The sequence below is a fragment of the Brassica napus genome, chromosome A4, assembly GCF_020379485.1.
Source record: "Brassica napus cultivar Da-Ae chromosome A4, Da-Ae, whole genome shotgun sequence".
In the NCBI taxonomy this organism is placed as follows: Eukaryota; Viridiplantae; Streptophyta; class Magnoliopsida; order Brassicales; family Brassicaceae; genus Brassica; species Brassica napus.
Window position 1 is genome coordinate 10,323,685 of NC_063437.1, and position 15,451 is coordinate 10,339,135.

At 31.6% G+C, this 15,451-nt stretch overlaps 2 protein-coding genes across 2 annotated transcripts; both read left to right on the top strand.

The window, feature by feature from the left end:
• Window positions 1-942: 942 nt before the first annotated feature.
• LOC106449629 lies at window positions 943-4,683 on the top strand. Its single transcript, XM_013891365.3, has 7 exons — window positions 943-1,309; window positions 1,778-2,051; window positions 2,269-2,383; window positions 2,488-2,609; window positions 2,699-2,780; window positions 2,848-3,983; window positions 4,055-4,683. Exons 1-6 carry the CDS (start codon window positions 1,124-1,126, stop codon window positions 2,996-2,998), a joined length of 930 nt encoding a protein of 309 aa, XP_013746819.2. The 5' UTR covers window positions 943-1,123; the 3' UTR covers window positions 2,999-3,983; window positions 4,055-4,683.
• Window positions 4,684-7,426: 2,743 nt separating this feature from the next.
• LOC106446168 (ribosomal RNA-processing protein 8) lies at window positions 7,427-9,285 on the top strand. Its single transcript, XM_013887858.3, has 9 exons — window positions 7,427-7,686; window positions 7,785-7,846; window positions 7,923-7,974; window positions 8,048-8,162; window positions 8,249-8,343; window positions 8,439-8,545; window positions 8,647-8,761; window positions 8,845-8,889; window positions 8,985-9,285. The coding sequence occupies exons 1-9, from the start codon at window positions 7,483-7,485 to the stop codon at window positions 9,054-9,056; spliced, it is 867 nt and encodes a 288-aa protein (XP_013743312.2). The 5' UTR covers window positions 7,427-7,482; the 3' UTR covers window positions 9,057-9,285.
• Window positions 9,286-15,451: the final 6,166 nt, after the last annotated feature.

Here is a 15,451-nt window from a genome sequence, read left to right on the forward strand (position 1 = left end):
GGGCACCCATTTTCAATGTAAGCTTATTCCACTTTCAATGTAATTTTTAATATATCTAAGGTATTAGTGTCATTTTACTTATTAAATTTAGTAAAATGAAAGATTTTAGTGTGATGTGGTTATTTGGAGTTATAATTAACGGGTGAAGATTTGGGATTTAGATTTAAAATTGTATAAAACAAAAAATAAATATTTAAAATTTTCAAAGTTCAATAACTAACGACATAATTTCTATATATATTATTCATTCTCATTATGTATACTATTGTAATTATCATAAAACTATAAAATAAAAGCTAACAAAAGTTTGTACGTAACATCATGCAATGTTAGTTACGTAATTAATTTTTTTAAGACAAAGCAGATGGAAAATTTTATGAATATCATATAATTTTCATTATTTATATTTTAGCTCTTCAGTTTTCAGGTCAGATGTTCTACTACCCTTAATAAAAACAAAATATATTTTAATATTATTAGATTTATATGTTATATTCAAATACTAAGAATCATATATGGAACAATAAACTTGCTATCTGTATAAAAAAATGGGCTGGGCCTGCGAATGAAATAGAATCGACAAAGGGCTGGGCAAATGGGCTGGGCTGCAAAACGGTATCGAGACAGCTGCGCGATGGGTCAAAAGGGCTGCAAAGCTGATTTTTTTTTAAAAAATCCAAGCCCAGTCCGGGATGACATGGCAGTTTGGTTGGATGAGAATATTTGCCCATGTGGCACCCCTTAGAACATCCCAAATTAGCTGCTATTATATAGTAGGATAAATTCAGAAAAGGACAAAACGTTTAATACTAAAGCTAAAACGAAATTAGGGGAAAAAACCAAGAACATTGATATTCAGAAAAGGCAATAAAATATAAAAATTATTAAGAAGTATAAGACAAAATGTCTTCCTCTCCCCCAACTCCTCCAGCATAACGCCTCCAATGAGAGTGATAAAACTTCAATGGTCTCCCATAAATCCTCCATTCAAGATGCCTACTGACCCTCCACATCCCCCTTCCGGCTCGATGATATCTAGCTCTATGTATTTTCTTTTTCTCAGACTATTTATACACCATTACCCATCACTCTTTCCTCATATCGTAAAATCCATACCTTTATCATGGTAAAAAAAACTGCAATCCTCACCGGCGAAGCTTTTTCTCCTCTCCTCTTCCGACATGTTTCACCAGGACTAGGAGATTCTACCTTGCAATTTAGGTTTATTCATTTCTGGGAAGCTCGCAAGAATGTTAAAGGAGGACCATGCATCTTTCTTGGGATTGAGATGCTTATGATCGATGAAGAGGTATGTCTTCCTGTCTCATTATTCATGTCGGTGCCAACTTCTGAAATACACGAACAGAAAAGTATATTAGCAAATCTTGGAAAAAAACACTTGATTTATTAGTTTGAGAGGATTAGTCGTGAGTGCTGTGATAGAGATTGGATTAATATAAAACATCTCTTCGACTAATACGAGAATTGAAAAGTTTGTTTTATTGTCTTATATATATCTATTCTATTAGCTCGAGAATTACTGGTTTGAGAGAATTACTCGAGAGTGCTGTGATAGAGATTAGATTAATATAAAACATGTCTTTGAGTAATACAAGAACTGAAAAGTTTGTTTTGTTGCCTTATGTCTATCTATTTTAACACTTATAACTTGATATATTGCAGATATTTTTTACATTCATTACAAGCAACAGACTGAAGTAAGAGACTCTACTTTTATGATATTCAACTGACTCAATATTGTCTCTCTGTTCTGTAGGGTACTTTGGCTCAGGGGTTCATCGGTCAGAATCGTCGCAACCAATATGAAAAAGAGCTCGAGCGTGGGAGTATCTACACACTGACAAACTTCTATGCATCCAACAGCAAGGTGATGTACCATGTTGCTGATCAAAATCTGGTAATTTGCATCTCACACGTCTCGGCCCTGTCGAAGGTTGAAGAAAACATTGAAGGCATTTTGACAGAGCGCTTCAGAATCCATTCCTTTTCAGATTTTGAAGCCAATTGCGATCTCAGAGGGGATATTCACGGTAAGGTTTAGATGAGTTCTTATCAAGTTTAAACTTTAAAAAAATCCCAGAATTATAAACCATCTGTTTGGTTTATAAATACTCTGCTGGAAAGAAAATAATAATCTTCAAAACTTAGGTACCTTAAAAAATTTCATTCTCGCCAAACACCAGTGTAGCTTCTTCGTACATTGTTTCTAACCGTTTGAGTAACTATGCGTGTGACTGTGTGTTGTAGATGTTGTTGGCCACCTTAAGCTGGTCGATGGTCAGCCTCTCCATCAGCGTCTGGTTTTGTGCACCAAGGATGACTCAACTTCTCGGAGAGTTATGGTTCATTTGCAGCTTAAAAAGTAAGCAGTTGTAGTTCAACCAATGCATATATATCGTTTGCTAATTTATGATCCCTTCACCTTAAGTTCCTCATTTAAACATCCACTCTTTTCTTAAACTGCAGTGGTCCAGTAATGAACATCTACCTATGGGATGAGGCTGCAGAAAATTTCTGCCTTAAGTTTGACGCATGTGCAGCCACTCGAACGGTTCTATTGGTCACAACGGTCAATCCTAAAAGACTAGGTGGTAATCTCTCACACTCCATATAAGACCTCCAACTCACTCACATCTCAGTAACATAAACCTAACACTAACTACTTCTGTATTGACAGGAAAATTGCGCCTAAGTTCAATGTCGTATTCCAGAGTGTTTTTGGACGAAGAGGTTGACTCCCCCAAAGAGTACTTGACCTGGTTAGTATTTTAGTTTCCTATAATTTAACAGCCTTGATCATCGCCTGATTTAAAATTCTTATTCAAGGTTGACCACGAACCCATCTGCAACTTCTTCGGTCAACCCTGTTGAGGTGGTTAAAGCTGAGACGCTCACAATAAGTGAGATTGCTGTCTTCATCAAGCGTCAGCCTGCTAAGGTAATCCCATTTGGTTATGAAAATCAAACACTTTTTTGAATTTAGTTGCTGACAACCCTTGGCACATGATTTCAAATTGCCTACTTTGACTGCATTGCCAGAATTGATGATGTCAAACTTAGCACTGAGTGGTATTACATTGCTTGCAAGGATTGTCAGCCAAAGTAGGCATGGGCATTCGGGTCGTCGGGTCGGGTTCTGATCGGGTCCTTTTGGATCTGGGTCTAAGAGTTTAGGATCGTGCCGGGTCCGGGTCGGTTCGGATCGTGCCGGGTCCGGGTCGGGTCGGGTCTTAGATAGTTAGATCCATTCGGGTAACTAGAATTTATCGGTTCGAATTTAGTTCGGTTTCGGGTCGGGTTCGGTTTGGATTCGATTTAAAAAGACCTAAAAATACAAAAAAATATCTGAAGATATTTATATATCCGAAAATATTCGAAATTTTATTCAAAATTTGTGTTTTTATTATATTAAAATGTGTATATATATTAAACAATGCGAGATAGAACAACAATCCGTTGTCTCCTAGTGGTTGACCCCCATGTTCTATAGACAAATAACACGTCTTCGATTCTTCCTTGATGCATTTACATTATTAATTCGGGTACCCATCGAGTTTCGGGTTTGGATCGGGTCGGGTCCAAGACCCGCGGATCCTCTGCAACAAGACCCGATAGGGTAATTTGATCGGGTCGGTTTTCACCCGAACCGTGTTTTTTCGGGTCGGGTCTTTGGGTCCGGGTAAAATGCCCAGGCCTAAGCCAAAGTTAAACCGTGGGCCTACAACACTGATTTGTCCAAAATGCTGCAATGAAAATGCTACTACAGTAGCCAAGTAAGATTCCCCCTTCAAACATATATGCATTCTACAAAGTATATACTAATCACTTGCCCTTTAAACAACTACCGGGTGGAGATGTTTGTCTATGATAATGAGGAGCAGTGCACTTTCATCATTCTCGGAGATGCTGGGAAATAGTTCACTGGCAGAAAAGCAATAGAGTTGATTGACACTTATGTTGAGGTTAGTGTTATTCTACTACGTCTTTGCATTATAATAGCTACCAAGTTGATAAAGAGATGTTGTTATAATAGGAAAACGGTGGTGATGGGACTGAGCTTGAGGTTCCACTGCCACAATGTTTTATTGATACAATAGAACAAATAAAGAAATTCAGGATCAAGGTGGCCCACTACAATTTCACATCTACCAGACTATCCTTGACCGCTACTAGAATTGTCTCATCTGCAGTTTTACTATTAAAGAATCCCCCACTCAACACGCCACCTATTCCTTTATCCACAACCCAAAACAACCGTGCAGCAAACTGCAGTGGAAATCTCAGACGTGGCTGAGAGCAGTGGGGGTGGATCTCCCTATGCAAACAATCGTCCAACTTCCCACTAACGACCAGAAGAAACCAAAGCATATCAAGCGTTGTGGTTAGATCACCTACACTAAAGCCACTCCATCAATGGCTGTACAGACTATCCAGTCAGCATGCTTCTCTAATAACAGTCTTTTTTATTTTTCCTTAGTCATTTACTTTTCTTTTTGCTAAGAAATTTTATTATTGGAAAAACATCATGGTTTGGGTTTTCTTTTTAAAGTTGTTTGGTTTTCATTCTGTGTCTTGGTTATGCAACTTATAATATTTTATGTCCAGTTGTTAATTATTCTACTTAGAACAAGAAAACAAAATACAATGCATGCAGTCGAATTATTTGACCGTTTTTAAACCCTCTAAGAAAGTTACTCTTAAAGAGTCACATTAGACTTCTAGCTTTGGTTTTTGCTACCACATATTTGCCATCAATTTGATGCGCCCTGTGAAAATCATAAAATCAAATCCACTTGATTTCTCCAAATTTAACTGGCTCCAAGATTAATATTCTTCTAGCTGGTCAACAATTTAAGAAAGGAAATTGTCATATTTCATACCAAAAAAGCCGACTGCTTTCATTGAGAGTTAAATAAAATATATGCTATCTTTAATACAAATAACAAAATATATAAAATATATTAAGTGAAATTAGGATCAACAACTCTAAGCTTCACACAACATACCCATCATCTCTCATTCCGAACTTTGAAAAACGAACCAAGTAGGAGAGAATCAAATTGAAACTACTAAAAATTAATTTACATTATCTACAACTAAAAACTAGCAAACAAAAATAAATTTATTTTATTTAAACATGTTATTCGCGCGTAGCGCAGACACCGACTCTAGTAATAATAATGAAAGATATATTCTCGTGAGCATTCACTAATAGAGGCTTTGTGCCCTCATAATTCGCTTCTTGTTAGTTTGGTATTAATTAACGTGGAAGATTGATGAGAAGTCGAGTCATGACTCATGATCCACCTCAAGCTAAAGAAAGAGACAATACAAGCTATGTAATATCAAGTATAACAGCTTTTGCGGTGAAGAACCCATTAGGAAAGTAAAAATCTGTGAAAAGTTACAAAAGTATCTGCAGAATGGTGAATGGAAAACAATGAAATCGAATTCAACATCGCCGTGTTGAATATCAAATAATCAATAACTAGATTTTGATCCGCACTTTCGAAGCGCAGATTTTTCTTTAGATTGTAAACAAAGATTATGAATTAGTATTTTAAAATTGTTATGCATTATTATGTTACAAAAGTTATATTATATCGAAGAAAAAATTTATTTAAAATTGTATAATTTATGATTTTATATATATACTCTTATGTAATTCTCTCTCTTAGATATGAACATTTTACCAGATCCGTGAAACCAAACTGAAATCGATCTGAAAATATTGGTGCTGTTTGGATCTAGGGCAAAGTACATATTCAATTTTTTTTTTGGACCCGCAAGTTTTCTTTGAGTCAATATCCTAACCGAGACCCAACCTAATACCCAAGTACCTGAATTTTTTGTGTATATTAGGTATATTCAAGTATTTTAGATATGTTTTTGATATTGCGAATACTTGGGTATTGAGTAAAATTGTAATAAAAAATATATAGGGTATTCGAAAAAAAATTTGGTTATTTTTCAGTTCCTCGGGTCAGATTTCATGTAAAATTTTGGATCCTTTCGGTATTTCAATATTTTGAGTACTTGTTTGGGTTTTTGGATATGTGTTTCAGTATTTTTTTTGGGTTTTCAGGTACTTCGAGTATTTTTTGGTTCCTCAATACCCAAACTAATTCGGACCTGTTACATACCTAAAAATTATATGTATTTTACAGGTATTTAAATTATTGATTCGAACCGCTCAGGACCTGAAAAGAACCAATCCAAACCTATACCAAAAAATTAAATACCTAGTTATGTCCAAATATTTAGGATCCGAAATGAACCAGACCTGCTGACTGAGATCAGACCTACACTCTCTGATTGTATTTTTTTTTTTGACCTTACACTCTCTCATTGTATTTTGTATGCATTTTATAAGAGTTACATTTTTTGAGTTGATTATCTTTAAGACGTACTTGAAATATTTTTGGCTAATTTAATAGTATAAATTTGTAAGGTTTTTAATAGTTTTAAAACTTATTTTAAATAACAAATTTTATGATAAATACTTTGTATAAAAAATAATTTAAAGTAAAATATATAATTTTTAACATATGGTTTACTTTATTAAATTTGATTTTGTATATTTGGGAATATATAATGTATGATGACATGGTATAGTATGATATATGATATATGTTAATTTTTAAATGAGTTATGAAATCTGTTAAAGTTGATAAAGTTATTGAATTTAAATAGCATATCTGTGGTATATTATTTTTTGTTTAAAATATTTTGTAACAATGTTGCTATATCTTGGTTTTTAAAATAGGATAAAAGTATAAGAATATTTAATTTTTGATTTGTTGTAAATTTAGATACTTTTCGAATTAAGATATATTCTTAGCAAATATATGAATTAGTTTTTTTCATAATTTAAAACAGAAATATAGAAAGGATGGCGTGTATTGTTACATAGTTGGTGGATCAAACGACTTATATAATTTATTTATATTGGGTGAAATGAGTCATTTATTAATTATGAGACTAATGAGACATGTTTAGAGAATAATATAATAAAGTATATGTGGTACATTATTTTTGTTTAGCAAATGGTACGGTTATCTAATAAAGGAAAGCATATATGTCGTATAACTTTGTTCTTGTATAAAATAATGTGGTCTAATAAATAAATGTATTACTAAATGTTTGTTAGAAAATTTTTTGGTTACTTATTGTTAATTAAATATTATGGTAAGACCAAAAATATTGTTAGTCAAGGAAATGGTCCAAACAACCTTTTTAAGTAGATTTATTAAAACTCCTTCCCTTTTAATAGTATTGATAATCTATAAGTAATTTTGTTGAAGCTTTAGTAAAATGTATTTAGGGGACTGTATTGGGCCAAATACATAAAGCCCAATAAACTTAAGCCTATGGCCCAGAAGAGCACAATCTTTCTACTTTGTGAAACTAACCTAACGCTGAGAGAAAGTGTTTCTGTGGAGGAAGAAGACGGCTAAAGCCATGAAAGAGGAAGCTACGAGCAGAAACGGGAAGAGGAAGAGACAACGAAACCCTAAAACTCCTAAAGAAGAGCCTGAAGAGTCACCCAAGAACCAAAACAACGACAAAAAGCGTCAAAGAGATACCAAAACCCATAAAAGCAACCAACATGGAGGATCTTCAGCTTTGTCGAAACGACCTAAACCTTCCAACTTTCTCGACACGGTTCTATCTCTTCTCTCTCTCTCTCTGTAGCTTAGATTTGATTGCTGTCTTGTAGCTGAAGTTACAGAGGTATTGAATTGTTATACGAAAATCTGCAGCTTCGAGAGAAACTATCAGGAGGGAACTTCAGGAGGCTCAACGAGAAGCTCTACACTTGCTCGTAAGTTTACAAATTTCATTTCTTTCCGACAACTTTTCCTTCAGTTTCAATAATTTTGTTTTTATTTATTTATCAGTGGAAAAGAAGCTTTAGACTACTTCAATGAAGATCCAACCTTGTTTGATATGGTAAACTCCCAAAAAAACAAGAATGTCATATTAGATCAAACAACAAGTAATTGATTATGTTTTGTTGTTTCAGTATCATACTGGTTATCAGCAACAGATGACAAATTGGCCTGAGCTTCCTGTCAACTCCATTATAAGTTGGTTATCGTCTCGAAGCTCTTCTTTAGTTGTGGCTGATTTTGGTTGTGGTGAGATGGTTATCTTATCCTGTGTTTTTTTTACTGTCTGAAGTTTCTTTTACTTTGTTATAAATCTGTTTACTTTTTGTTGTCAGGTGATGCAAGAATTGCAAAGAGTGTGAAAAACAAAGTTTTCTCCTTTGATCTTGTCTCAAAGGACCCATCTGTTATTGCCTGTGATATGTCAAATGTACGTTCAAAATCTATACTACTGCAATTCTCTATACTTCCACGATGTTTCTTTCTTTTTTCACTCTGGTTATTTGTGGTTTCTTTCTTTGGTAGACTCCGCTTGAGTCTTCATCAGTAGATGTTGCTGTTTTCTGCCTTTCATTGATGGGAACAAACTATTCTAGTTACATCAAAGAGGCACATCGAGTTCTTCGTCCAAGGTTCTGCTTTCTTTTCTTTTTTTTCACTTGCTAGAGCTTTCTTCATAGTTTTTTTATTTGTCATGATTCTGAATAAGACATTCCTTGGGTGTGTTCAACAGTGGTTGGCTTCTTATAGCGGAAGTAAAAAGCAGGTTTGATCCAAACAATGGAGGAGCAGACCCAAAGGACTTTGTGAAAGCAGTTTCTGACCTTGGTTTTAGCTCGTCTTTAAAGGTAAATTTTATTTATTTATTTTTACACTCTTCTTTTCTGAACTTTCACTATAAGAAAATAAACCCATTTGGTTGTTTGTGCAGGACTTCTCGAATAAGATGTTCATCTTATTGCATTTCAAGAAAAAGGTTAGTAAAGAAAAGTTTCATTTAGGTTCGGTTAGTTGAGATTGGATCTCCACTTTAGTTATGTAACATTTTCTTTAATTGTGTGATTTATATAGGAGCAGTTGAATTCAAATAAGAAGAAAATCGAGTGGCCGGAGTTGAAAGCATGCTTATATAAACGTCGATGATGGGTTTTCATATAATGCAAGATCATCCCAGAGTATGTTTCAGTCACTTCCTGCTGGGTTTATCTGATGGAAGATCAAACTAAGAGTATGTTTCTTCAATGTTGTATTATTTAGGCATTACTGATTATCTACAAAGGCTTAGACTTTCATCGTTCTTTGCAAAATTTTGTACGAGAGAATCAAATCACATTGGTCTTTGAGTTAAAATGTAAGAATTTTGTTAGACAAAGCTGTTTTTCCTTTTTCTTTTGTAAATTAATTATTGTTTTTAAAATTAATTATTGTTAGATATCTAGGGTTAATGTTTTTAAAATTAACTATTGTTTTTTATAAAACATAAAGTTTCACAGAATTGTAGTTGTTATAAAGATTTTATATTCCTTTCTTAATTTAATACTTTTTTTTGTCGACTCTTAATTTAATACTTTTATAAGTAATTTAATAAATAAAATACATAACATTATATGTTAAATAATTACAAAAACATTACACATAGAAAATTGTACATATATTTAGTTGTAGATATACATATATCCAATCTATTAAAACAAGAGTACATTTTGTACTTAACCCTGAGTTTTACTCAATATTTATCATTCCATACCACTCCTTTTAATTAAAGATTATCTAATTAAATATAACACATACACAAATAATATTTATTATATTGCCATGCAAATCCAAAACGTGATTCTCTAACATATATTTCGCTTTAATTAACATATAAATCAAAAACATATTTATTATCTTGCCATATATTTCGCTGTTATTAAAACTATATTGCCACGTAAATCTAAAACACGATTAATACTTTATTCTCATCTAAATAAACTACATTGCCATTATTATTTTCCAAATATATAGATCACGTAAATCCTATGTGTGATTACTCCTAAATATCATTCCAATTTTTTTTAATTTAAAAAATCTTCAGGTACAAAGACATAATCCATTTTTATAATTTACAATAACTAAACTGAAAAAATATTATAATTTTGTATGTGAGTAACATAAATTCGACATAAACGAAAAAAATTTCGAATAAAATTTTGTATTACCAGCTGTTTATTACGAACTAAGAAACATATAATACACATATTAATGTATAAATTCAATATGGCTCCTTTTTAATATTTAATAAATATTGAACATATATTTTTGTCAAAAAATAAGTTGTCCATTTATAATATAGATATAATTACTAATTTTAACATTTAAAATAGAGAAATTTCCAATAATAGCCCGTTTTAGTTTTTCTATAATTGCCTGTTTTAGTTTTTACTAATTTTAACATGTAAAATAGAAAAATTCCTATATTAATTTATATTTATATATTAAAAACCACTGAAGAGTCTTTTTTACCTCCTTTAAACAATATTCTCTCAAATGTCTTTTAATCTTTTTCTTCTTTGAAGACATTTTGGTGATAAAAACTTAAAAAAATGATATTAAAAAAATTACCTTTTTAAATATTAGGGTTTGAGCACAATATAAAATTAGTAGAAACAAAAAAAAATTATTATACTTGAATGTATTAGTAATCATTTATTTGTGATACTAACACATTCAATACAATAATAATCAAACAATAATCTAATATTGTTTGATCACACTTAATAAAATCCAGTAATTACCAATAGTTTATAAAGTAACAATGATTTTACAAGTTAAAATAAATAGCCGTGTCATCGCGCAGGTCAAACTCTAGACATGTATTTATTTAAAAAATCAAATAGATCAGATATGAACTTTATATATATATATATATATATATATATATATATATATATATATATATATATATATATAAAGTTGATGACATTACCAGAAAATGGACTTTGAGACACCAAAACTGATTGATGAAGACAACTTTGATCTTAAAAGTATGTTTATACTACCTCTTTTTCAATATATACCTTGAATGGTTTCCCCTTTCATATTTCCTTTCTTTAGATGATTTTTACGTAAACGGATTCAATATTCTCAACTTACTAAAATCTTCTTCATACCTTATTATTTGCATTTTTTCTAAACAAACATATATTTACTTTTAAATTGAATATACCATTTTGAATGAGACCACAACATTCTATGTAAAACATAAATTAATTTTATATTTATGTATTTTGAAAATTAAAACAAGAGTCAAAATTCTAATCCTTGTTCTAAAAGCTAAACCAGAAATAAAAATCAAACTTTTAAAAATGAGACTATAACTCTTTACTTCTCAATTTTAATCTTTTAAAACTCCAAACTTGAATTGTGGAAAACATATGTTTTCTATATAAAATAAGTTAACATTTCATTATAACTCTTTACTTTTTTTTGAAAATATATGTTTTCTATATAAAATGACAAGGAAAATAGCATTTCACCATAATGCTTTTTGTATTAAATGATGTGCCACACATAAAATTACTTATAAAATCTAAGTATTTTTATTTTAAAATTTAAATTATAATACATATGAAACAAAAAGATATAAAATGTGAAACTACAGAATAATATATATAATATAAGTTAAATACAATCAGAGGTGAGAAAATTATCTCCATCCCCCTTATCAAATTAAAATCTTTCAGGGGGAGAGGGATTGATTCAGAGTCTTTTTTTTTGTGTTTGTAATATATTTGATTGAAAACGATCGATTTTCTGTTCCGGTAGCGGAATTTTGTTTCGCGTTGGCGATTTTATTGTGTTCTTTAGTCGAATCGGAGCTGTTCTTCAAGTTTAAGAATTCTCGGTTTTTGGTTGAAGTTAATAAATTTCGATCATTGTTTTATCGATTTAAGTCTTTATCCTTCTTTCTATACCACTCTAAGACTCTTTTGTTTTCCTGAAATAGTCTCATCCCGTTGAGTTTTAGAGATGTTTTATTTGTCCTATGGTTATGCTTAGCTATTTCAATTTCAAGGAATAAATCTTTACGATTAAAACTTCGTAAAGCCTCCTGTTTGAATTGAATCAGCTAAGGTTTTGGATTCAGCTTTGTTGATTATGGGACAGACTTAGATGAATCAGAGTTTTCTGATGAAAACGTTCCGGTAAAGGTCTGTTACCAATCTGTCAAAGCTTACTTGGGTATTAAATCCAGCGGATGAAGAAGGCTCCTTTCATCCTTGACGGCTACATGAAAGAAGGATTTTACAAGTGGGTTTGACGATTTCGCAACGGCGGAGCCCCATCTCAGACGGAGGCACGTGTCCGCGCGTAGGTAATACAAGATCGAGGATTCATGCAAGCGCGTGGGACAACACGTGTAGCCTAAAGACGGTTCAGATCAATATATTGGGTTTAGTTTTAACTTAAATTCTGGGCTTGTAATTTGACGGGGCATGGACTTTATAAACTTGCTTGTAATATTGCCCGTTGAGCATATTTTCAATGAAAAGAAAAGTTGACAAAAACAAAATTAGAGGTAATTTATTATAGATATATACATTATTGTCCAAAAAGTCAATTAATATAGAATCATACTTTTGACATTTAACTTAAATATACATGGTATCCCTGTTGTAAAACTTGCTAGAGTGAACGGTTCGGCAGCCGGAAACTCGTTCCACGGTAAATAGCCGTGACGATTTGGAAACTCTATTTTATTATTTTTTAATATCCAAATATGTTTTTTTTGTAGATATACCATTAGATACGGTATAAAAAACATGAAAAATCAGTTTAAACAAAACTAAAAACTAGAAAAAGCCACATATGTGAAATTGGGTTGCAGACAGAAAACCTTCTCCCATAACTCGAACTTGGGTTTTTAGACCCAAATAGAATTGTACGAACCAATAGGACAGCTTGTACTTATGGTTATTATCTACATATTTAGTTTATATACTTATTATTAGCTAAAAGATAAATAAAAAAAATTTCCGAGTAATCCTTGATTTATTTCCAATTTTATGATAACTCGCTAGACACGTACTGAGTTTCTAAAGAAGGCATGGCATTATATATATATATATATCCTAATTCAGAAGGGTATTTTTGACTTTTAACTTGAATATACGTGGCATTGCGATTATATAAGTTAGACCGTATTGAATGCAATAATTAATTTTAATGGAGAGATTTGACCAAAAGTTTCTTAATTAATGAATCAAGTTGGCATTATTAACTGAATTCGAAACTATATATATTGATCTTTACCTTTACAAGAACCATAGTTATCAATATAGTTCTTTAAGTTCCCATAGTTATAAATTCTTATCCAGTCGTAGTATTTGATATCTTTCTTTCTCTGGTTCCAAACTAAAAGCAAAATCTCGATTTCATACCTATATTGTTTTTTTCATAAAAAAAAATACTTCATAATCATCGTCTGAGTTGGTGTTGAAATGGATTACTCGTTTAATATCTTCAACAAAAATTTCACCAGAAACGAAACTGAAAGTTCTCTTACTAATGATAATTTAGCTTATCTGCAAAAAGATCATATTGATTGTTTCAATGATAATTTAGGTCAATCTTCTGTGAATTGTTGGTCTAATTCATCGATTATGACAAGTAATTCTGTTTCTAATCCCCAAAGCCTGATGTCGGTGATGCCAAACCAAAATTACAACCATTTTGGTCGAAGTTTTGTCTGTACTCAAAATCTCCCGACTTTTAACTCTCCCATAACAGAAATACCACCAAGATACCCATTTATAGATATCGATCTCTCGGCTTCGACGAAAGGCAACTTTAACACAGGGGCTTGGGATCAGAGTGAAGATACGTAAGTACTTATATTTTATTCTTTTTGTCGATCTTTATTTTTCAATTTTATAATAAAACCAAAAAAATTGACTCCATTTTCTAAAATTTTACAAATATATTATTTTTTCTATGATTTTTTGTTGTTGTTGTTGAAAATGTCATATTATACTTATGTCCTGAACATGTAAAATATATAGAAATTTGAGAAAAGTAGTGGAGCTTTATGGGACAAAAAACTGGAAAAAGATCGCAAATATGCTTGGAACACGAATAGGAAAACAATGTAGAGAGAGGTGGCACAACCATCTTCGTCATGGCATCAAGGTGATTTCTTTTTTTATATAGATATTCCAATGCTTCTTTTAAAGAAAATAAAATCTAGTCACAAATCACAACTTACATATGTGTAGATATATATCCATATTGAATATGAATACACATACAACAATATAATAAATTATTATATATTGTTAATGCAATCAATTTCGTATATGTATTGTTAATGTGATTTCAGAAAAGTGCTTGGACTGAAGAAGAAGATCGAATGTTGGTTGAAGCCCACAAAGTTTTTTGCAACCAATGGGCCAAGATTGCCTTAAAACTCTGTGGAAGAACTGAAAATGCTATTAAGAATCGCTGGAATGGTACAAAACGTCGAATGCACCAGAAGAGAATGAAGCGAAGTGATAAAAATGCAAACCCACCCCAAAATGTCATCCTTGCAAGATATATAAGACATGTCACAAACAAGAATGAATCTCCTAACACCAAAGAAACAGATTGCACCAAGGATGATAAGCATGAAAATGCTTTTGATGGAGAGATGGATTTGAGTCTGGATGTTACAACACAGACCACAGAACCATTGGCTAGCATGTCCACAACATCAAGCTATGTTCCCGAGCCAGCTACAACATTTTCATGGGATGATTACTTTACATATATTTGTGAATCTATGGATGACATTCATATGCTCATGCAAGGATTGGACTAATTAGCAATGAAGATAATTTCTATGTATGAAGATAATTTCTATGTTTATAATATTTCCTGTACAATCTAAAGTGATATCTTCTATGTATATATCGTCTCTTTTTCCATCTGTTTTTATATATCTATTTATATTTTGTTATGTTATGTTTTTTTTTTAGAGATCAACAAGTTTTCCAGCATATATTTTCAATAATCAAACATTTGGTTCTTATAGTAATCCCCTATATAATAATTGAGAACATTTTTAAGTTGTAAATTTTGATTCAATGCTTAGGTGTCATCACCGCAACTTTTCCCACAGTCCTTATTAAAAAGACACAACTTAATAGAATTATTACAAGAATACCATTGTGGACCATTCATTTATAAAGTTTTAGTGAAACATAATAACTGTTTCCATCGACAGAATTAATTTTGGATTGAAACTGGTTTATTAATAAAAGAACCACTGTATGTTCATTAATTATAACAAGCACACATTGTTTTATATATATAGTTCTATATTATAACTGTTGTTAACGCATACATATATATGTTTGTATTTATCAAATCACTATCAAATATATAAAATCATTTGTTATATTTGATCCGAGATTATAGTAATTAATCAAACTACTAGGTCAGTAGTAGATATGTAATCAATTTATAATAATAATTACACATAGAATTTCTGGGATAAATAATTTCCTATTTATCAA

Excerpts from the sequence above, each read along its gene's own strand:
- LOC106446168 (XM_013887858.3), top strand. The coding sequence starts at position 7,483 with ATGAAAGAGGAAGCTACGAGCAGAAACGGGAAGAGGAAGAGACAACGA. Across the intron at positions 7,975-8,047 it reads ATCCAACCTTGTTTGATATG|TATCATACTGGTTATCAGCA; the intron begins GTAAACTCCCAA and ends TTGTTGTTTCAG. Across the intron at positions 8,546-8,646 it reads CATCGAGTTCTTCGTCCAAG|TGGTTGGCTTCTTATAGCGG; the intron begins GTTCTGCTTTCT and ends TGTGTTCAACAG.
- LOC106449629 (XM_013891365.3), top strand. The coding sequence starts at position 1,124 with ATGGTAAAAAAAACTGCAATCCTCACCGGCGAAGCTTTTTCTCCTCTC. Across the intron at positions 2,384-2,487 it reads GTTCATTTGCAGCTTAAAAA|TGGTCCAGTAATGAACATCT; the intron begins GTAAGCAGTTGT and ends CTTAAACTGCAG. Across the intron at positions 2,781-2,847 it reads CCCAAAGAGTACTTGACCTG|GTTGACCACGAACCCATCTG; the intron begins GTTAGTATTTTA and ends TTCTTATTCAAG.